At 46.2% G+C, this 21,481-nt stretch overlaps 1 protein-coding gene and 1 long non-coding RNA gene across 3 annotated transcripts; one reads left to right on the top strand and one right to left on the bottom strand.

Annotated features, from left to right (window-relative positions):
• Positions 1-2,874: 2,874 nt before the first annotated feature.
• Positions 2,875-15,559, bottom strand: LOC135176153 (uncharacterized). The gene is made up of 3 exons (XR_010302564.1): positions 15,514-15,559; positions 13,859-14,916; positions 2,875-2,925 (listed from the first exon to the last, which is right to left on the bottom strand). It is a non-coding gene; the product is annotated as an uncharacterized LOC135176153 (long non-coding RNA).
• Positions 5,746-10,689, top strand: LOC135176150 (cytochrome P450 2C19-like). 2 transcript variants are annotated; one of them, XM_064144855.1, is made up of 9 exons: positions 5,746-5,929; positions 6,110-6,272; positions 6,745-6,894; positions 7,232-7,392; positions 7,781-7,957; positions 8,483-8,624; positions 9,047-9,234; positions 9,355-9,496; positions 10,110-10,689. In XM_064144855.1, exons 1-9 carry the CDS (start codon positions 5,750-5,752, stop codon positions 10,289-10,291), a joined length of 1,485 nt encoding a protein of 494 aa, XP_064000925.1. In that variant the 5' UTR covers positions 5,746-5,749; the 3' UTR covers positions 10,292-10,689. The 2 variants fall into 2 exon arrangements, with proteins under 2 accessions (XP_064000925.1, XP_064000924.1); XM_064144854.1 differs by having other exon boundaries at positions 9,355-10,157.
• Positions 15,560-21,481: the final 5,922 nt, after the last annotated feature.

The raw sequence follows: 21,481 nt of genomic DNA, 5'->3' as shown, positions 1-21,481 counted from the left end.
TAACTCTGAGAAAAAAGCACACTCTGGATTCTTCCCACAGCTGACCCATCCAGGAGCTCCACCTGCTTTTCCTTAGGTATCACAGTATCACAGTATCACCAAGGTTGGAAGAGACCTCACAGATCATCAAGTCCAACCCTTTACCACAGTGCCCAAGGCTAGACCATGGCACCAAGTGCCACATCCAACCTTGCCTTGAACTGCCCCAGGGACGATGACTCCACCACCTCCCCAGGCAGCCCATTCCAGTGCCCAATGACTCTCTCAGTGAAGAACTTTCTCCTCACCTCGAGCCGAAATTTCCCCTGGCGCAGCCTGAGGCTGTGTCCTCTTGTTCTGGAGCTGGCCACCTGAGAGAAGAGAGCAACCTCCTCCTGGCCACAACCACCCTTCAGGTAGTTGTAGACAGCAATAAGGTCACCCCTGAGCCTCCTCTTCTCCAGGCTAAACAACCCCAGCTCCCTAAGCCTCTCCTCGTAGGGCTTGTGCTCGAGGCCTCTCACCAGCCTCGTCGCCCTTCTCTGGACACGCTCAAGCATCTCAATGTCCTTCCTAAACTGGGTATTCTACTGCTGCCCCAATTACTCCTTACATGACACGAGTGCAAGAAGCTAAGGGCCAGTGCTCTTTCACTGTTCTAAAGATGCCACTGTTTCAAATGTCAGACACAGAATGTCAGCGTAGAGAAGCAGCCCTCCATGTGAAATCTGTGGAAAACTGTAAGGTTCAGGAAGCTTTGCACACCTGAAAGGAGGTGACTCCCCTTATGCGCACCTTGCTCTGGGCTACAGCCCTGTTTGAGTGTGGTTGTATGGAGCGAGCTGCAGGACTGTTCCAGACCTGGCTGCCAGCTGGCAGGACCCTATGCTTTGTGGTACCTCCACCCTCCAAATGCTGACAGGTAGCCTCTAAGATGGGCCTGGCACACAGGTAAGGGGAGTCACTGTGTCCCAGTTTGGGCCAAGAGCTTACCCGGTTCTGGAGGACAGAAATGACTCCTACCCATTTCCAGGAGTAAGAATGCACTACACACTGCACACTGATGAGGAGTTTAGAGAGAAATTCTATTTACGAGAGCATAGATACACAAGGCAGTCAGGTAGAGTAGGTATAAAATCCTCTAGGCCCAAACTGGGCTTCTAGAATCCTCCACCCCTTCCACCCTCACTCACCCTGAAGGTAGGCCGAAACCAGCCCCCCCCAAGCTGGGGCCTACAAGGCCTCAGTGGCTCAACTCCCTGCCCGCCTTCTTCCCCTCGAACCATGAGGTAAGAACTTGCTGTTCTGAGAGAGAAGTGGAAGCAAGAAAGGCAGGGAAGGAAGAGGGACAGATGTATCTAGTCAGGTACTATCTTCTAAGGTGTGATGCTGGAAAACTGAAGAGATATTACAATATCCTAGGTGAGCAGGTCCATCCGCCTGGGATGGGCCTCTGTCTCCACGGTTTTGTTTAAGGGGCACCTAGGATGCCTCAAACTACCACACACTGTGATTCCAAGAGCACTCTGCCTGCCAGCACCCACTGCCTGCCTGTAAATGCAACACGTCTCGCGTAGAGCCTTCTCCCTAACCCCACGTGAGGCTGCAGCACCTAAACTGAACAAAAACCTTTTCCCGTCTTTCCACCCAGATTCTGCATTCATGTGATGGAGGTGTGAATGTCTTCACACTGTTGCAGGAGTGATGCACCTGCAGCTTCTGCATGCCGTCTCATTCCCTACCTTTCACAATGGGAGCATAGCCCATGTCATCATGTTCCTTTGTAATCTGTTTGTTCCTTTGGTATGAGGGTCAGATGAGTAGAATTTCTGTTACTGATACTTAATAACGCAGTTCCATTGGTAGCCACTCATTTCTGATCTCCACAGAGCCTTCATCTCCTGAATGCCTGCACAGCACCATGCAGCAGGCAGCACACACACCCCTTCAGCCAGCCCCATCAAATGTGTAGTAGCAGAGTCCAAGGGAGGTATTTCCTCTCCTCTTCCACCCTAGCCTACAGACCATCTTCCCTGCACAGCTGTGCAGATGGGTGAAGAATGTCTCCGTACCTACCCTGCGTGCTGCTTGCTTCGTGCACCAACCAGCACTGTTCCACAAAGTACAACTTTCCAGCTGCTCTGTATGGGAGGGACTGAAGCAAAAGGATTGCAAGAGGTTGTGTGGGTGCTGTTTGAGCAGCACTCATGGATCAAATGTTTTCATTCCATTGTCTGCATGGGCACCAGGTAGCCATGGTAGAGAGGCACTCACTCAGGGACTCAGAGGGAGGCTTAATCTCTGTAGAAGCTGATTGTTGTGCCAAGACAGCTAGTGCAAACCTCACAGCCACTGTGTGACTGCAGAGTGCCTCATCTGACTGTGTACCTGCTGATAATTTGGGTAAACAATAACAAAGAAACAAGTACTTTGGAGCTGTAGAGAGATAGTTTTCATTGCATTTTAACTCATGAACACTTTGCTTATGCCGATAGGAAAAATGTCTACATGCACTTGAAGAAACAACATTGTAGATCCACCAAACAATACCTGTGCTGAGAACAGTTTCAGATAAACAACCTTTCCTACTTTCTACACACATACGTGACAGAAGTGTTGGATGATGTGGAAATAGGAGGCAAGTGAGATGAGCCTAAAATTTATGGAAATAAAATGCTTTATTTGGAAGAATTTGTTATAGGTAGTAGAAGGCAGCCTAGCTGAGAAGAAACAGGCAAGTCTCTCTTCCTCACAAATCTCTTCATCATCTATTCAATAGTTCTCATGCACTGCAACGGCCCAGCTGCAAGCACCAGCTAGCGCCTCTGTAGGTCACTAACTTGAAACTGGGATGTCTATCTTGAAATCCTCTCCTATCAGTTCTGAGCCACAGGCTCCTAGTGGCAGCGTAAGAGGTGATATGGATATAAAAATCTCTCTAGAGACCTGTAGGAAGAAAAGGAGATACTAAAGAAGTGCTGGGAGGAGGAAAACAAAATGCCCTGCACAATGTGGGACCGTCTCCAACAAACTCATGATGTTTCTGGCCTGTGGTGTGCACTGTAGATGGTACAAAATGGCAGCATACAGAGGAGTGACTCAGTCAAAACACCTCTCAGCAGATGCCGAACAGCATCTGCAGACAGTAGTGATATCTGTATCAAGTCTCTCAGGGATGAAGAATGCTGGCTACACCATGGGCAGGAGTGGTCTTTTGCAGCATCACCTTCTGAACTCAGGTCCAAACTGAGAAGGCAGAAGGGATTCTTGTGCATTACAGTGACCATGCTGTAAGCAATAATTTAGCTTGCACCCAAGACCACTGTGATGTTTTGGGTGTTACCCATCCCCCTGCCACTTTGGAAATCACCCAGACTAGACTCAGCTGGCTCTGGAAATTTGAATTAAGCTTATTATTTACAGCTTAGCACAATATATAGGCAGATATTTACAGTATATATATTTATATAGAGAAATATACTAAGTAAAAGGTAATACAGAAACACAACTCCTCTCCCAGAAACCTCCCTCCCAGGAGGGGCTCCCAACCCCCCTACACCTTCTCCCACCCCTCTCAACCTTACCCCAGTTCCAAGGAAGAATGGAAGTTTGGTCAGGGGATTAAGAAGCAAAGTGGATTAATCAGAGAGATGGCAGAGAGGCTAGAGAGAAGTGCAGCTCAGGCAATGCCCCAAGAAGAAGCAGTGCCTTATCTATGTTTGGATTCTTGTTCTTATACCTCTCAGCAAGCCTATGAGTGAAGTAGACATCACCCTTGTTTTCCTTTCACAGCCTGTAATCTAGTTCTTCTCACCAAAACATTCTAGCTGACTTCAAACTAGCACAATCACCACAAAAAAAGACATGTAGAGGATGGAGGCAGGTGTAGCGACACACCTGTGACAGACTTCCAACAACCTTGTGCTTTGTTTTAGAAATAAGGGGCACAAAACTACAACACTGTTAGCCTTTTCTTTGAATACCCCTAATACATGCCTCCAATGAACTTCCTGGATCAGGGATTTCAGCCTGGCCTTCCTAGACTTTCACGTGGATGGAGAGGACAGATCAGTCTTGCCTACTCTTACTATCTGCAAGCAAACAGAAAGGAGTACTCAGAAAATCTCTGGACACTCCAGTGACACGAAAAAGACCCATGGTTTTCCACAGGAAAAGGTCTGAGTCAGGGATTTTCCGCCTTGTGAATCCCAGTGTGTCTGCTAGTGTGGTGGAAATAGCTGGGATATAATGAATTTATCCTGATAAAAATGAGAAATCTTGAGAGGATTCCTTTTTCCAGGGCTCTTGACCAAAGTGTGTTCCATACTATAAAGCAGAGCCAAAAGGAGAGCCACTATTCCCAGGAATGAGGGAAATGTACAGGGAAGGAGGTAGAGGTCATGCACTCTGGCAGCAGACAGACCTCGTATAGCAGCGCAAACTCCCATGAACCCAACTGCCCCCAGGCACACATTGCAGCACTACATGAACTTCCATGAACTGCCCTGGCAACGTCTGAGCTGATGCAGGAGTTCAGGCCAGAAAATCAGCATCTAGCCCAAACTTGGTGACAATTCAGTTTTCCCATGGGTCTTTAGGAAGTGAAATGAGATTTTAAAAGAACAATGAGCAAATTATTGTGCCTATGCAAGAGAGGAAGGATGACTTAAGAACTTGTAGGGAAGCTACAGAAACTTTTGCAAGGGATGGAGACACTCCCTAGCATCTCTGAGTGAAGGAGAAATTCTTATCAACACACTGATACACACCAAACCCAGCAGGCTCCGACCAAGCACTTGGTTCACCAGATTTCTAATTCTCACCAAGTCCCACATTCCCTATCCTCACAGCACCTTTGGCTCAGTTAGAATCATTGAATCATAGAACTGTTGAGGTTGGAAGAGACCTTTGAGACCAAGTCCAAGTACTCACCTTGAGCTCACAATCCTACCACTAATGCGAGGCCACTATCACTAAACCATGCCCCTAAATGCTACATCCACATGTCTTTTAAATATTTCCAGGGATGGTGACCCCGCCACATCCCTGTGCAGCCTGTTTCAAGGTTTGATACAACTACCTGAGGGGTGGTTGTGGCCAGGAGGAGGTTGCTCTCTTCTCTCAGGTGGCCAGCACCAGAACGAGAGGACACAGCCTCAAGCTACACCAGGGAAATTTAGGCTCGAGGTGAGGAGAAAGTTCTTCACTGAGAGAGTCATTGGGCACTGGAATGGGCTGCCTGGGCAGGTGGTGGAGTCGCCGTCCCTGGAGCTGATCAAGGCAAGATTGGACGTGGCACTTGGTGCCATGGTCTAGCTTTGAGCTCTGTGGTAAAGGGTTGGACTTGATGACCTGTGAGGTCTCTTCCAACCCTGATGATACTGTGATACTGTGATCACCCTTTCTGTGAAGGATTTTTTTCTAATATATAACCTGAACCACTCTGTGCCTTGGCAGAAGAGTGTGGCCCTAGTGTTGTCCTGAATAATGAACTTTAGATAAACCAACAAGTTTTATAAGCACATTATACACTTCTTAACCTTCATTGGTCTGTGCAGTTGTTTGAGATAAGGTGTGTTATTGATGGCCAATTAACCCTGAGAGAAGTCCTGGTTTCATAACACAGGAGCAGTCTAACAAATGATTGACTAGTAACATTGACAAACTCAGCCACGTGATCCACAGCCTGCTGTTAAGCTAACATAGCCCTACAGTATATAAACTCAGGCTCCGTCAACCAAATTCACTCCTTCCTGAGCCACAGAAGCAAATGGAGCTCCTGGGAGCAGCCACTGTTGTCCTCCTGATTTGCATTGCTTGCCTGCTCTCCATCGCAACATGGAAAGGGAGATCTGGGAAGGGGAAGATGCCTCCAGGACCAGCTCCCCTTCCCATCCTAGGCAATCTGCTGCAGGTGAAACCAAGGAACTTGGCCAAAACCATTGAGAAGGTAAAGCCATCTTCATCTCATTTTCTTCTGAGGGCGAGAAATGTGTGAGACCTGTGTATGGAGGCAACCTGTGGCTATAGCTTGATGAATTGCAATCCCAGAGAAGCAGAGAAGTGATGGGGATCTGAGCTACTCCTCCTCACTCCTATCTGCTCCATCTTCTCTCTTCATTTTTGGCAGCTCAGTAAAGAGTATGGACCAGTGTTCACAGTGCACCTGGGCTCTGACCCAGTGGTGATGCTGACTGGACACGATGTGGTAAAAGAAGCCTTGATTGATCGTGCAGATGAGTTTGCCACCAGAGGACACATGCCAATAGGAGACAGAGCTAACAATGGATTAGGTAAGTTTTCTGACAGCTCCTTCTGAGGAGAAGGGAGGGGCTGAGTGCACATTTGGTGGATTAGAACTGGAGTGCACCACACATGAAGGAAGACTATATGGAATGGATGGGTCCCACCGTGGAGAAAGGAAGGCAGAGTGAGCTGTAACTGCTGCCTTCCACCACCTGAAGAGGGCAGCAGTAAAATGGAGCCGGATTGATCTCAGTGATAGCGAAAGAGCAAGTGGCAAGAGCCTCAAGCTGCAGCAAGGGAAGTTGTGTGCGGATATGAATGATTAATTCTTCACAAGGAGGCTGGCTGTGTGGTAGAGAGGGACAAAACCACACAGCTGGACTACAGGCCCCCCAGAGATTGCCTTCAAACCATGCCAGTGCTCTCCCAGGGACAGGATTCACTGTCACTGTGAGCCTCTGTTCCTCCTGCATCCACCATGTTCAAACTGGTTCTTCCCTCTTCCTTATCCCTCTGCAGGGATTATTTTTAGCAACAACAAGGAGTGGTTAGAAGTCCGACGCTTTGCTCTCACTACGCTGCGCAACTTTGGAATGGGGAAGAAGAGCATAGAAATGAGGATCCAGGAGGAAGCCGAGTGCTTGCTGGAAGAGATTGCCAAAACAAAGGGTATGGTCCACTTTTAATATAGCTTATGTTTGCAAAGAAACCAAACCAAACCACCAAGAAAAAGAAACCAAAAAAGGGCTGTATTAAGAGAGCCCATGTGTTTAGCATAGAATTGAAGTTTCCAGGTGTTTGGTCCAGCAAATCAGCTCCCTGTCATTACAAAGCGGTAATCATTCTGTGATCACATACTGTTCTTTTTGGAGGACGTTTCTGTATCACTCAGAGATTGGCATCTGATATTTCCACTAACACCTAGAGTTCAGGTTACCCACAGTAGCCATAAGCAGCCATAGTTTGGGGGCTTTTTTAATAGTTTGCAACTTTTCTGAAATTGCAGGAGCACCTTTTGACCCAACCTTCACGCTGAGCTGTGCTGTCTCCAACGTTATATGCTCCATCGTCTTTGGGAAACGATATGACTATAAAGACAAGAAGTTCCTGTCCTTGATGAACAATATAAACAACATCTTTGTGATGACGAACTCCTACTGGGGACAGGTACATCCAGTAGCGCTTTTGCAGTCGTAACATTCTCATAGGGGAGCAGGAGGCTTCCCTCCCAAGGAAGTCCCATTTCAGTCTTCTAACCAGGCCCCATCAATGCCATGCTACACCAGAGGGAATTAATTCAAGAACAAGAAGCACTCTCACTAATAGAGTTGGATTAGCCAGCTAATTGCAGGTTCTCTCTAGTTCTGAACACCCTTCTTTCCCACCTCTAAGGATACTACTATCAAGCAAGCTCCTGCTGCCTTGTCAGACTGTCCAGCATCATAGCCTTTCTGCTTGGCTCATCTGAGGGCTTTGTGCCTTCCCAGACTTTTTGCTAATATCAAAGGACAAGGCAAAGATCGTATTAGCGACCTTGCTGTTTCTTTCCTTCCAGCTCTACCAGATGTTCCCAAATATCCTGTATTACTTGCCTGGCCCACACAACCGAGTATTTGCAGAGTTTGATGCTCTAAAAGCCTTTGTGGCAGAGGAGGCCAAGGTACACCAAGCCTCTCTAGATCCCAACTCTCCTCAAGATTTCATTGACTGCTTCCTCAGCAAAATGGAGGAGGTAAGAGGACATCTTACAGTTCTAGCTCATTCCCAGACACGTGAGCTCAAACTCAGCTATGCTAAGCCACTTCCATCTCCTAAGAAACAGAGATGTGGGGATGACCCTTTCCCAAGGGGCTGGGCTATACAGTGGGAAGACACCAATTGTACCCTAGATATTGTGCTGCTAGAGCCTATAAGTGCTGGGTGTGCACATTCACCAGCCACTATCTACAGCTACTTGATCAGCAAGACCTTCATCTGCTCTCACCAAAACACAGCGACATTTGCTGTCTGGTCTCGGCAGTTCTTGCACTGGAAAACAGTTGGCACAGCAAGGACAAACAGGCAGCTACATACCTCTTGGTGCACAGCTTGAAAGAAGGTTGCTCTGATGTTGAGCTTATCATATAAAGACAGCACTGCAATGGCTGCTGCACCTTAGCAGAGAAATGCAACAGCTCAAGGTGAAAGGGCAGGGATGACAAAAGAAAGGGCCAGTTTTCTGAGTTCAGGCATAAAAACAGCACAACCTTTTCCCTAGGAGAAAAATAACCCAGATTCCAGTTTCCACATGAAGAACTTGATAACCAGCACCTTTGATTTGTTCATTGCTGGAACTGAGACAACCAGCACCACCGTAAGATTTGGGCTTCTGCTGCTTCTCAAATACCCAAAGATACAAGGTACCAGTCTGTGACCTTTTACTTTCCAGCTACTCCTTTGGGCTGACTGTCTAACACCACTTCACTCAGCTTTTATTCTCTCTCTCTCCTATTTTACCCAAATAAGCAAAACCTTTGCACCATCATTCCTCAAGGTGACCATTAGAGATCCCTCAGTTTTACTAGTGTCATCATCAGCTGCATTCCCTTCACAGCTGGAGACTTTATCCAAATCTTCACCTCCCAGCACTCCTATTCATCTGAGTTACTGGGAGGACACTTGCCACAGGCTCCATACAGTGGAGCTGTGTTCTAGTCAACTCCAAAACCAGCCTTGATGCTCCTGTCATCTGTGATGTTTGCTTTGGGGCATCTTAGGGCAATCTGTTTAAGGTAGGTTTGGGTTTACTTACTCTTTTTATCATTTGTTCCTCTCACACCAGAGAAAGTTCAAGAAGAGATTGACCAGGTAATAGGACGATCACAAAAACCTTCTCTGGCAGATCGGACTCGGATGCCCTACACAGATGCAGTGGTCCATGAAATCCAGCGCTTCATCTCTCTCATTCCCCTAGCTCTCCCTCACACTGTAACCAAAGACACTTGCTTCAGAGAGTATGTCATTCCCAAGGTTAGTAGGCAAGTTCCCTCAAGTTTAACAAGGTGGCATCACATTTTCTCTTACAAGCTAGAAGGCATAATTGCTATGATCTGACCTTCACTCTCTACTCTTCTTCGTGTGTTTCCTCAGGGCACTACAGTCTTTCCCATCCTCAGTTCTGTCCTCCATGATAGTAAAGAGTTTCCAAACCCAAATGACTTTGACCCTGGACATTTCTTGAAGGAGAATGGCACCTTTAAAAAGAGCAACTACTTCATGCCTTTCTCGGCAGGTAAAGCACAGGCTTTCTCTCTCTCTTCCTCTCTCTGTCAGCCTCTTTCTCTAGGACAACCCTGTCTCTTCTCAGCATGGCCTCACTGGTGCTTCCCCACTCTCTGTAAAACTCCTCCTTGCTGCTCCTTTTACCTGCTGCATCTCTCAACTTGTTCAGGCCTGGTGGCTTCTCAAACCTTCTACAAGGAGATGCTGATGTAATGATGTGAATAGGACCCATTGACACTTTTTAAATGCCGGTCACCTTCCTACCCAGCCTCTAAAGTCAACCTTAACCAACTCGGCATTCTGTGGCAGCTACACTTTTCCCCAGTATTCTTAAGTACCTCTCAAGCTACATACAATCACTTACCTACCAACAGCCCCAACCCTCTGCCTTCTCACATGTGCTTTACATCACCTTGCTCTCATCTTGCCTCCTCTGATGCCCTCTTCATGTTTAAGACTTTTCCTATTCTTCTTCTTCCTTCAAACACCCAATAAACTGCCAAAGGCCTTTCTCCAACAAATTGCTGCCCTCAGCAATCCCAAAAGTCATCTGACTGCTGTGGCTGTATCTGGTAGACAAAACTCAGACTTACTTGGCTGTTGTTTGCTGTTTTCACTTCTAGGGAAGCGAATATGCCCTGGAGAGGGCCTGGCACGCATGGAGATATTCTTAATCATAGCCACCATACTGCAGAACTTCACTTTGAAGCCTCTTGTTGACCCCCAAGAACTTGACATAACTCCAAGAATGAGCGGCACAGGCAATGTACCTCCTGTTTATCAGCTCTGTGCTGTACCCCGCTGAAAAGCACAAAACCTCCCTCTCTCCATGGTGTCCCGAGTGCAGTCATTGCTTTCCACCTCCCTTACTAATACCAGTGGCAGAAGAATTGGCCCACCTTTTCAAGGCCTCCAGGAAGGCAGCCCAAACACAGGTACAGGAACGGAACAGATTTCTTCAAAGCCTTCCAGAACTTCTCCACGATACCGCAGAGGGAGCCTGGGTGCCATGGCAGCCTACTGTACTGTCGCTCTGTCTATGGATTCACTGACCTCAGTGGCTACATCAAACATAGCTTCCTGTCCTTTCTCTCTGCTTCTCCCACAGCACATGTCCCACCAAGAGCAGCATTCTTTGCATATGGACAGCACTGCATGTGTATATGTTAATGACTCAATAAAGAAAAAAACTATTTATGGTTATTTGAGCCATTATTCTCTTTGGGCTGGGACAGCTCCCACATCTGCTTCTCCATGGCAGATTAGGTCTGCAACTCCTGTGGCCAGCACTTTGTGGGAAGGGCTGTCATTGCCAGAGCAAGGGTCCCACCTGGGATTCACTGCTGCTGCCTGCAAAGAGATAGTGTGGGAGGGAAAGGGGTCTTGCAGCCTAGGGGCTGGCAGAGGCAGTATCTGCTGCTTCTGGGACTGCCAATCCTGCTGCCCACAGCCAGATAATGGATAGCTGCAGGATCCCTCCTAGAAAAAAGCAGTCCTCCCCAGTTCAGAGACTGAAGCTTTGGCTGCCTTCATCCCCTTGTCCCAGTATCTGGCTGCTCTTGGAGGCCTCTCTCATTTCTCGCACACTCTGTGGCCCAGCCTTTCCACAAAATGCAAGTGCTGTCATTATGGCTCTGTCCTCCTCCCAACACCTCCCCTAGGCCTTCAGTTCTCCCAGAACCATCTGCCAGCACAATCCTGCTTGTCAGTGTAGCCACTTGACATTCCCACAAAAATCCAGATGGGGCTGCTGAGGATATTTTTTCTCTGGCTGGTGTCTCCTGTCTGAATTGCAGACTCACTCCACCTCTCAGCTGACTTCTCAGGTACAGAGGAGAGGACAGCTGGAGCAAGAGAGAGGCTGTGGCATGTAAGCAACAGCTGAGAATGAAGTTGCCACCACGGTCTAAATTCTGCAGCTGGAGTTGCATTCTGCTTCCAGTTTTCTTTCATCTCATTCATGGTCTGGACTTCTTGTGCAAAATGAAGAGTGAATCCCTGTCTTTGCAGGCTGTTGCAAGAAGCTCAGGCAACTGAGTGGTGTCGGCTCCAAGCAGCTCTCTGACTGCCCTTTTCTATCATCAGTATAACTACAAGCATTTAGAAGTTATTTATTAAAATTAAATTTAGGAAAACAGTGAAAGCATCTCTCCCAGAGAGCTTGGGTACTCCAGGAGAATCTCCTTTTGCTTTTGCATCTCAGAAGACTCATTGCAAACGAGTTCTTTCCCAGCTAAAAGCCTCTTTGTCCTGCCCTCCAAGTTCACGTAGGCACAAAGAGAAAACTCTCTTGTTCATAAACTGCAACTGTTTGACCCTTGATGTCCAGGAAAAGGATCACACTTGATATTTCTGGCCCCTGCCACTATTTGGTGCTTTTCTTTCAGTGATTAGATGTTTTTCATAAGTGCATTCTACCCTAGGTGGCTCTTTTTTGGGCTTCATTGTCTTCATGGGTTTTGCTTGCATTTGGATGTTTTGTTTGCAGTGTTTGTCTTCATTTACATAGACAGTTGTTGTCGCCTGCATCTTGCTCATATGAAAGTCCTAGAGGAGAGGTATCATTTTGGTGATGGTTGCCAGAAAGGTACTCAGAGACTTGGCGAGTATTGCAGAGAATACAGTATGCAGGAGCTCCCATTGGAAATACTCAACAGTATTTTGAAGAAACTGTCTTATTTGCTTACATCCCAGGTTCATCCCTCCTCCTCCTTCCATTTTTGCCCATGCAGGTTGCAGCTCTAATGCCTTTGTACTCCAAAACAGTGGTAAACCACCAGTGGCTTCTCATCTAGGATTGTGCCAAAGGGACAGTCATGCCACCAGAAACAGCAGTCATGCAGGAGCCCGAGACAAGTGCAGGGAGACCTACCATGAGCTCTCTATTAGTCTAGGGTTACCCTTAAAGTCAGTCCTGCATTTAGTAACTCAGCAGCACATGCACTATGCTGAGTCTCAGTTAGCAGATAACTTAGGTCTGGAGCTCTGGGAGAGGATGATTCATATTCGCGTTCTTCCTGCCCAGTGGGATGTTGATTCACCTGAAGAGATGAACACAACAGCGTTGAAGAGTATCTAGCTACAATTCACTAACAACTGCACAAGAAGCATGGCACAGTGGGAAAACCTTCTGTTCCTGAACAGCTCCAGAACTCAGCACGTACACTAGGGTAAATAACCACACAGAAGATAATATTTGGGATAGTATCCAACATATTCTAAGCTAAATGCCAAAATACTTCCATTTGGAACAATCACAGGCTGCAACTGAGGCAGAGGGGAAAACTGCGTGCCACAAAAAGAGGAAAAAAACTGAGAAAAGATTATGTTAACCAACACCTGCAGGTAAATCATCTCCCTCAGTACTTTTACATCTTTCTAAAGTAAGGAAACATAAAGATCCAAGAACTGGTTAAAAGCATTTGTAAAGAAGCAGGGGAAGAAAAGGAAGGGCCCTGTCAATGCTGGACTGCCAGAGTGCTTCATGTCTGTCTTCCTCCATGGATGAGCTGACTATCTCTCTGGTGGCATGAGGGCTTTTTTTTCACTCCAAAGGAAGCATGGTGCTACAGAACCTCTGACCCTATCCCAGCAATAAGGAGGTAGGCAAAGTACAGATTCCCACCCATGCCATGGTCTGAAACACAGGAAATAAAGGTGACCAATCAACCTATCTATCTAGTATAATTTTGGGAGCTAAGTAACACCTTTGTGGAGTGAGAGGACCCCTAAATGAAAGATTTTCTTTGAGAAACAACAGATAAATCCCCTGAAAAGCAATGGTGATAGATTTAAATTTGGGAGGTGTCCCTCCAGTATTTTCCCCATTAATTTATCTTTTATCCTTATGAACCTACAAATTCTAAGTTGTGGTCCAGCCTTTGAGAGACAGACCAGATAGTCTGAGTGTTCAAGGATGTGGTCCTGAGCTGCCTGAAAACTTCAGAGTGTGCTGAACCAGATTTATGAGGAGGAGGTCTATGCTTAGAAGCAAAGGGCATCCAGGAGATGGAAAGCAGTTACCTGATTCCAGATGTAGTTCTTCCACTGGAAAACACAGACCACTGCCAAGATGACTGCAAGGACCAAGCCAGGAAGATAGGTATTCCTGCAGATACTCCAACCACTCAGAGCTCATACTAACTCACAAAGACATACAGTCAGGCCAAATGCATGCAGCACAATCCTTTGCCTTTAGTAGCCGAGTGGGTGCCACACAACAGCAAGAAAAGCCAACACAAGAACAAAACTGCAGCTCTGGATCTAGCCCAGCTGATTTGCACACTGACATAGAGGGGAAGTCGAGATTTTATTTCAGAGGGAAAACATCCCACATAATCAAATGGATTCAATAATGAAATAAAAATCTTACCCAAGAAGAAGAATCTGCCTGGACAGTTGTGTTTCCAGATATATGTGCTGAAGTCTAGGAATAAGATGGTTACAGAACAGTTACAAAAAAGTTTTTCATGCAAAGCAAGCAAGGAAAGAAGCTAAGTCAGCAGCTGCACTCAGCAACAGCAGCATTGGTCAGTAACGTGCAGAGCACTAAGCTGTACCCTGAGGTCACGGTCTACATTTACCAGTTGTAAGCAAGAGCTTGAATTCTCATCCTTCCAACAATGGTTCTGACTGAATGGAAGTAGAATAAATTTGTTTCATTCTGTCTTCTTTCTCAAAAAGGAGTGTGAGACTGGAGAAAAGCATACCCAAGAGGTGAGCAGAAATATATGCTAGAGAAGGCTGAATTCAGAGGGAGAAGCAGCACAAAGGGGAGTAGGAAGCCCCATAATAAAATGAGCTTTTGCAATAGTCTGTTCCCTCTTCCATCTCTGAACAGTCTCTGTGCTTGCCATGATGCTGGACGTAGCTGTCTGCAGAGTCTTGCCTGAAAGATCAAATGGTGCCTTGGCTCACAAATACAAGGCATGCAGTGTGGACCACTGGCAAAAATGGTGCACCCCAAACTAAAACCTTCTGGCTTTCTCTAGTCACTGCAAAAATGTCACACCCAGCTACAAGTAACAAGGCAGCTCCAGCATGAGCTGTGTCCATCACACAGGTAGGCAACAAGTGCTTCACTTGTTGACCTCTTCGCCAAGCTGACCCACTGTGTTAAGCTGACACTGCCCCAGCTGAGAGCCACAGGACCCAGTGTCCACTCCAGACAGCTTTGGAGAGCACAGTCTCTGGGTACAGGCCAGACCTCAATAGCTGCACATGCCTCCTTCAAGGCCACAGGTCATTCAGGTCTCCTCTTGCATCCACAGCTAACAGATGCTCTGTTTATCAAAGAACAACCATGATTAATACACATTGACCTTTCCAGAACTCAGGAAGCAGAAAACTTGTCCTTTTCCATTCTATGAGTGGTTCTGGCTGGACTGATTGTCTCCAACACTTGTAACTCAGCAGTAAAATGCTGTGTTGCTGTTTGGGAAGATACAAAACCAGAAAGTGTCTGTGTGTCAGAACAGAGACCACATGTCACAGAAGAGCAGGCAGAAAGGTAGGATCAGAAAGCTCAGATCTTTGCATGTCTACAGCTCTTTGTGGGAAGAGAGAGGAACCTCATGCCTTCCAGCAAAGAATTAGCAGTGACAGATATCTCAATCGTAAATGGGTCTTTGGTAGTAGCTGAAACAGCTAATGGCCTGCTCCCCTCACCACCCCCTCATCTCACCAGGAGAGAAAGGAAATGAAATCTGAAATTGGCAGATGCTCCCTTTGGTGAAATAAGAAGGAAGAAACATTAGCTGCATTAAAGGCAAACTCATCTCTCGCTGGATTTGCTCACTGTTAAATAAACAATGTCACATGTCTGGAAATCTGGGCACTTCAAGCATCTCATCTATCCTGACTGTTACAATATAAGGGCAGTGGCACTAGGACAGTCTGTCAGAGAAGATTCATGTCAGCACCCACCCATAACAGCCACAAATTATTTTCCAGAGCCACAACCCCAGCTCTTACAGGTAACATGATGGTGAGAGTTCAGCTGACTCTCATCTTACGCAGTGTACTTACTGAATTTACGATTGTGTTGTAAAATGGTGAGAAAGATGTTGTCTCCTGCAGAGAAAGAAAAGAAGAACACATGAAGACAACCAGAACTAAATATTAGCAAATGGCAGATGCCCCCAGCCAAGTGTGGGAGCAGGAAGGAGTGCTTCTAAGTTACTGGAAATGATGACACAAGAACATACCAGGTTACGCTGAACAGAGAAGGCCTGCTAGTTACTCCAGACAAAACAAACCCCATGCCATGCTGTTGACAAAAGTGTTAGGAGAAAAAATATGATCTGGTTTGTCTGAATTGTTTATACTGTACATGGCCTCTGATTAGGCAGACCCTTATCACAAAATGCATTTACCTTGATGGCTCCCCAGTGGGAAGGGAGGCTTTTAACCCCACTGTGGCTTGGTAGAGAAAGTACAGTACTAGCTTGTAAAATAGCTTGCAGCTGCAGCCCCTAAGTCCTAAGCTAATCACACACACCTGCTTCTGCTTGTTAACAGACAGTTGAATATGACAGAATCATAGAATCAACCAGGCTGGAAGAGACCTCCAAGATCATCCAGTCCAACCTAGCACCCAGCCCTAGCCAGTCAACTAGACCATGGCACTAAGTGCCTCATCCAGGCTTTTCTTGAAGACCCCCAGGGACGGTGCCTCCACCACCTCCCTGGGCAGCCCATTCCAATGGCAAATCACTCTCTGGGAAGAACTTCCTCCTAACATCCAGCCTAGACCTACCCTGGCACAACTTGAGACTGTGTCCCCTTGTTCTATTGGTGGCTGCCTGGGAGAAGAGGCCACCCCCCACCTGGCTACAGTGTCCCTCAGGTAGTTGTGGACCGCAATGAGGTCACCCCTGAGCCTCCTCTTCTCCAGGCTAAACAACCCCAGCTCCCTCAGCCTCTCCTCATAGGGTTTGTGTTCCAGGCCCCTCACCAGCTTCATTGCCCTTCTCTGGACACGCTCCAGCACCTCAACATCTCTCTTGAATTGAGGGGCCCAGAACTGGACACAGTACTCAAGGTGTGGCCTGACCAGTGCCGAGTACAGGGGAAGAATAACCTCCCTTGTCCTTCTGGCCACACTGTTCCTGAAGCAGGCCAGGATGCCATTGGCTCTCTTGGCCACCTGGGCACACTGCTGGCTCATCTTCAGCCTACTATCTATCAGTACCCCCAGGTCCCTTTCCTCCTGGCTGCTTTCCAGCCACTCAGTCCCCCTTCCTGACTGAGAAAGGGAGAGATCCAGAACAGTCTCTGCTAGATGTGTTGTCTGTCATCTGGGATATAGAGGTTGCCATCCAGGAGGAATGTAGAAAGAAGCCTGGAGACAGTTGAAATCTGCTTTTAAGCTTTTCTGCTAGTGCAATAGTGGGTCCAATGCCTGTAAAGATCCAGTGCTAGTGGCAGTGTTGGGAATGGTACTATGGAGAAGCTTAGCTTCAGCAATGGACAAGCAGCACAGAAGCCTCTCTTTGCCTATAATTGAGGGCTAAGTAAGTATACACATATGTAGCAAGCAGCTGTTTTAAGACACTTCGATTCAGTGTTATTTCCCATCTAGTCTCAGAAACGTGACACTTAAACTAGAGCGGAAGAGCAAAGCTGCTGAAGTCTCTCTTGGAACTGAAAATTCTGTTACACTGGAACATGATAGGAAAAGGCTGAAAGAGTTTTGCTTTGTATCTGCAAAAAGACAGTAGAGAGGGAACGGCAGGAAGTTCTGCTGTCCTGCACTGAGGAGGGCCTGGGTACTTCAGAACAAGGTCAGTCCAGTGAAACCTGCCACTAGAAGTTTGAAAGGGAGCAGAGGGGAGATGAAAAAATGCAGTCAACACACACTCAGCTATCAGACCCTCTGGACTTACTTCTATTTACCACAGATGATTCAACTTCTTACCATCAATTCTCCAGCATATGGATAATACTCCCTTTCCTTTAGCCGTTCTCACACTTGTTCAAAGTGTGATTGCTCATGGGCAGAGACCATCTCGCTTTCTGTGCCTACACAGCTCCAGGGATTAAGACCTGGACAGCTTATGGGTACATGTCATTCACTGCATAAGGCTAGAGAAAGGAAATAAGGAGAAAGGGTACCAACACATGGAAGTGAAAGAAGATCAACAGAGGGTAGAAGGACTAAAGCCACTAATCTATTATTTGTTGGTATGTGTTTAACAAGTAACTTTGTGCTGCATTCTTCTAGCTCTGTTGCTCATTCAAAATCCTTTTTAGAGGAAGATTTCAGTGAATGCTAATGGAATTAATTCACAATTTCATTTCAGAAGAGAATGCTGCTCTAGTCTCAGAGCCACCTAGCCACTGGGAATAAGGAAGTTTCACTCACAGCCACTTTAAACTGGCCACTTCTAAACAGATTGTGTGCATCTCAGCCAGTCCCATCTCCTAGGACAGGAAATCTCCAAAAGAAGGCCCCACTGCATGATTCACAGCACAAGCCTCCTCTTTGCTCTGGCTGCCCTAAGATCAGGAAATACCTACAGAACAGGAAACCTGAGGTGGATGCTAAAATCTAAGCAGGTGTTTGAAAGCATTGGTTCCATGGTAAGGAAATGCAGAGCTAACAAAGGGACCAGCTTGATTGATCTGGTTGGGGAGGAGAATGGGAGGGCTAAATATTCCCAGGGAACTTTTCATCCAAGTGGTCCAGTGGTTTCACCTCTGCTGCACTCTGACCTCCCTCTACTTCCATTCAAACAAGACCCAGCCCTCTCAACAGGATGACTCCCACTCACCATTTTGCTCTTCTCCCCAAGAAATTCCTGCATGAACAGCAGAGTTAGTGCTTCTTTCAGGATCGGTTTCTCTCTCTGCTAAAAACCTGCAAACCTGCAAAAGAGGAAGAGACAATGGCATTCCTCTTGGGATGATTCAGACAACCCGGCTGGGCCTCAACATATCTGAGCCAGATCACCGCCAGGGGCAGTGTCTGGCATGTGCCTGGCAAACTGGGCTTATGGCAAATAAAACTACTTTGAGAGCATGATATATACCACAAATTAACCTAGGAGAATCCTGCTTTTGCTTTCTAAGGCTCACATCTTGTCTGGAAATACCCATACAAAGTAAATGATTTCTGCCAGCTTCATGCAGAGACCAGTAAGCCTGTCTGGTCTGAGGTGTTGCTCTTTGTCTGAATTGTGTTGTAGCACTTGGTATTTGTGTTTTCAAGGATGAAGTATCTCTTGGCAGGCAATGGATATATCCTGCAGCTTCTCAGATGTGGCGACTGGACAGTCCTTCTGTGTTTTCTGGAAAATTAAGCCCTGTTTCTAGATATAAGCAGAGAAAGTGAGAACTGACCATGTCACACAGTACTGGTGGCAGGCAGTCAGTGTGGAAGGAGACACTAAGGGAACATGGGATTTAAACATCAGGGTAAAAAATATGCCTGCAAATGATATTTATATGTACAACAAACATCTCATGCATGCAGTAAGAACCTATCTCACTGCAACTGCAAATGTGTTTCTCTAACAGGTATGACTCCAGTTCACGTTCCACTTTCTATTTGGCCTCCTTTTTCTCCACCAGCTTCCCTTGGGCTGCATAATTTCTAGTATTCCAACATTTATTTGGACTGCAACTGCCTGTGTGATTGAAGGCTTCTGGCTCTTGTTTTGGAAATTACGTGCACCTGATGATTTGACTGTCAGCCTTCAGGTTCTTTCTAGGGTTATACCATGCCTAGATATTTTAGTACAGGAGGCTACATGGTGACACTTATTCCTTCCTTCATTCCCATTGCTGATTTGCCTTTGGAAACAGCTGGGAAGAAATTCAGTCACCACGAAGGTTTCCTGCATACAGCAGGAAGTATTCTGTGTAGTGTGACATGACATGCCTGAACTGAGTATGTGTCGAGGGAAGAACAAAGATATGATCCTTAGCAATCGAAACAGACATCAAACAGTAGACAAAAAGAAGAAAAGTCTTTTAGGTGCTGCCTAAGGACTGAACATGTTGCTGCCACAGTAAGAGTGTGGACCTTAACTCTGCAGTAGGGAGCACCTGGTTTGTGCTCATCCTGCTATGCTTTGCACAGGAGTTTCATGTCCCAGGGCCATTGGGACCTGTGGTTGAAAGCTATACTCCATAGTGTAGTAAATGAGCCTCTACTTTAGAAGTCTACTGACTACTTCCCAAATCCCTAATGTTTGTTGCTGCAGATTTGCATCTCAGCCCACTAAAGCACACGCGCACAACATGAAACAGTGATGCAGCCCTTTGGCTGACCATCTTGTTCCTCTGCCTCACTTTGTTAACACTCATTTGATTGCAAAAGCCAAGCAAGAGAGTAAGTAAATCCCAGTGGGTATTAGCAGTAGACACAAACAACAGTTGGCAGAACAAGGAACGTATTAAGAAATTTGCTTCCTTTGAGGAACTGGTGAAAGCACGCATACAACAGAACGTGCAACTCAATCAACAGCCTTTAATGAATGCAGAGACTCGTTCTGGGCACAGGTACATTTGGAGTTTCCCCTTAACCCTGCTCTCCTCCCACTCTGAGAAGTTACCTTAGTTAGTGAAATGTAAAACCACAGAAAGACCAGAATACTTATCCACATCTTAAAGGGTATGACTTTTTTTTTTCTTAAGAAACTTCCACACATTTAGAATTATTGACTGTTAAGTGCAGTCAGTACAGCAGAAATATTCTACACAATCATTGGTTGAAATGCACAGTACAACAGTTGTGAGCACACTGTCACAAGAGACACCTGCATGAACGATAACAAGCGTAGTAGATCCATCAAACCACATTGCAGGTATTTGCAATGAACCGGGCTGGGGAAGACAGCAAATTACCAAAACACAGAACAGGTATGTTAAAGTACATGGGAAGATCCTACAGTCACTTCTCTCCAGAGCCATCACTCCCATCAGAGGACCAGGAAGCCCAAACCATTGCTTGCCATCTGAAACTTTCCTTCTGTTTAACAGGGACTGGTGTTATACTTTTATTCCCAGACTACAGTCACTGTGATTTTGCTTGAACAGGAGCAAAGAAGAGAAGGACAAACACAGACCCCATCTAGCACAGCTCACTTCCCCAGACCTGTGTGGTCAAACAGCTTGAGATCAGAGATCTTGCCTGCATAAAGGCCACAAAACTTAAAAAGATGAACAAAACAGAGCTAAAAATCCAAACCAGAAACAACATGGTCTTACGCAGCCTGCAATAAAGCTATAGACAATAGCACAGTTTTGTTCACATGACACTTATTAAGGCTTTAACTATTGGTTTTCTACATGCACATTTTATATACATATAATCTTGTATGTGTATAAATTACTTAACTTTTCTTGTTCAAAGCAAGAAAATATTTTCATGCATTTGCTTCTCCTAGTATTCACAATACTTGGACCATATTCTGTTCAAGGACTTCTGGAGAGGGCTGGGTCTATTTATTTACCCATATGTAAGTGCCTTCATCTCCAGGAATGTCATTTGTGCCTGACAGTGGTGCTGGCCCCACACTTCTCTATAGTCATACACCAGAGAGGAGGTGTCACCCTGGAGCCTGACAGTACACTACTCATGTAAACATAGTAATCCTTGGATTATAAATACTTTATTAAAGCTAACATACCTCAGCTTTTATCTCATAATTGCCCACGAGTGCCTTGATGAAACAACATTCTGAATAAAGGGTTTTTTTTCTTTCTATATCAACAGCTCAGTTATAGAGGTTTCCCCATGTGGCACTCCAAAAGCACAGTTTTCCCTACTTTTTCCCAAAGGCGTGCCAAGCTAACTGTTAATACAGCAAGTCCATGGCTCAGTTGCTTCCTGTACATAAATAACTGCAACACAGAGCATGTCTGAGCCCTACAACTCAAAGTGCTTAAGTCACGAGCTTCCTTCCCCACCTGCCATGAAATTAAGACACTGAGCCATGGGCTAGAGAGGAACAGGGAGGAAGCAGAAACCAGCAGACCTCTCCTATTC

This window comes from Pogoniulus pusillus, chromosome 6 (genome assembly GCF_015220805.1).
Source record: "Pogoniulus pusillus isolate bPogPus1 chromosome 6, bPogPus1.pri, whole genome shotgun sequence".
In the NCBI taxonomy this organism is placed as follows: domain Eukaryota; kingdom Metazoa; phylum Chordata; class Aves; order Piciformes; family Lybiidae; genus Pogoniulus; species Pogoniulus pusillus.
The sequence above is the reverse complement of the archived record's forward strand: the minus strand, read 5'-3'. Positions and strand labels throughout refer to the sequence as shown.

Bases quoted from the DNA above. Each gene is read 5' to 3' on its own strand.
- LOC135176150 (XM_064144854.1), top strand. From the start codon at position 5,750: ATGGAGCTCCTGGGAGCAGCCACTGTTGTCCTCCTGATTTGCATTGCT. The intron at 6,895-7,231 runs GTATGGTCCACT...CTGAAATTGCAG, and splicing joins AGAGATTGCCAAAACAAAGG to GAGCACCTTTTGACCCAACC. The intron at 9,235-9,354 runs GTTAGTAGGCAA...GTGTTTCCTCAG, and splicing joins GAGAGTATGTCATTCCCAAG to GGCACTACAGTCTTTCCCAT.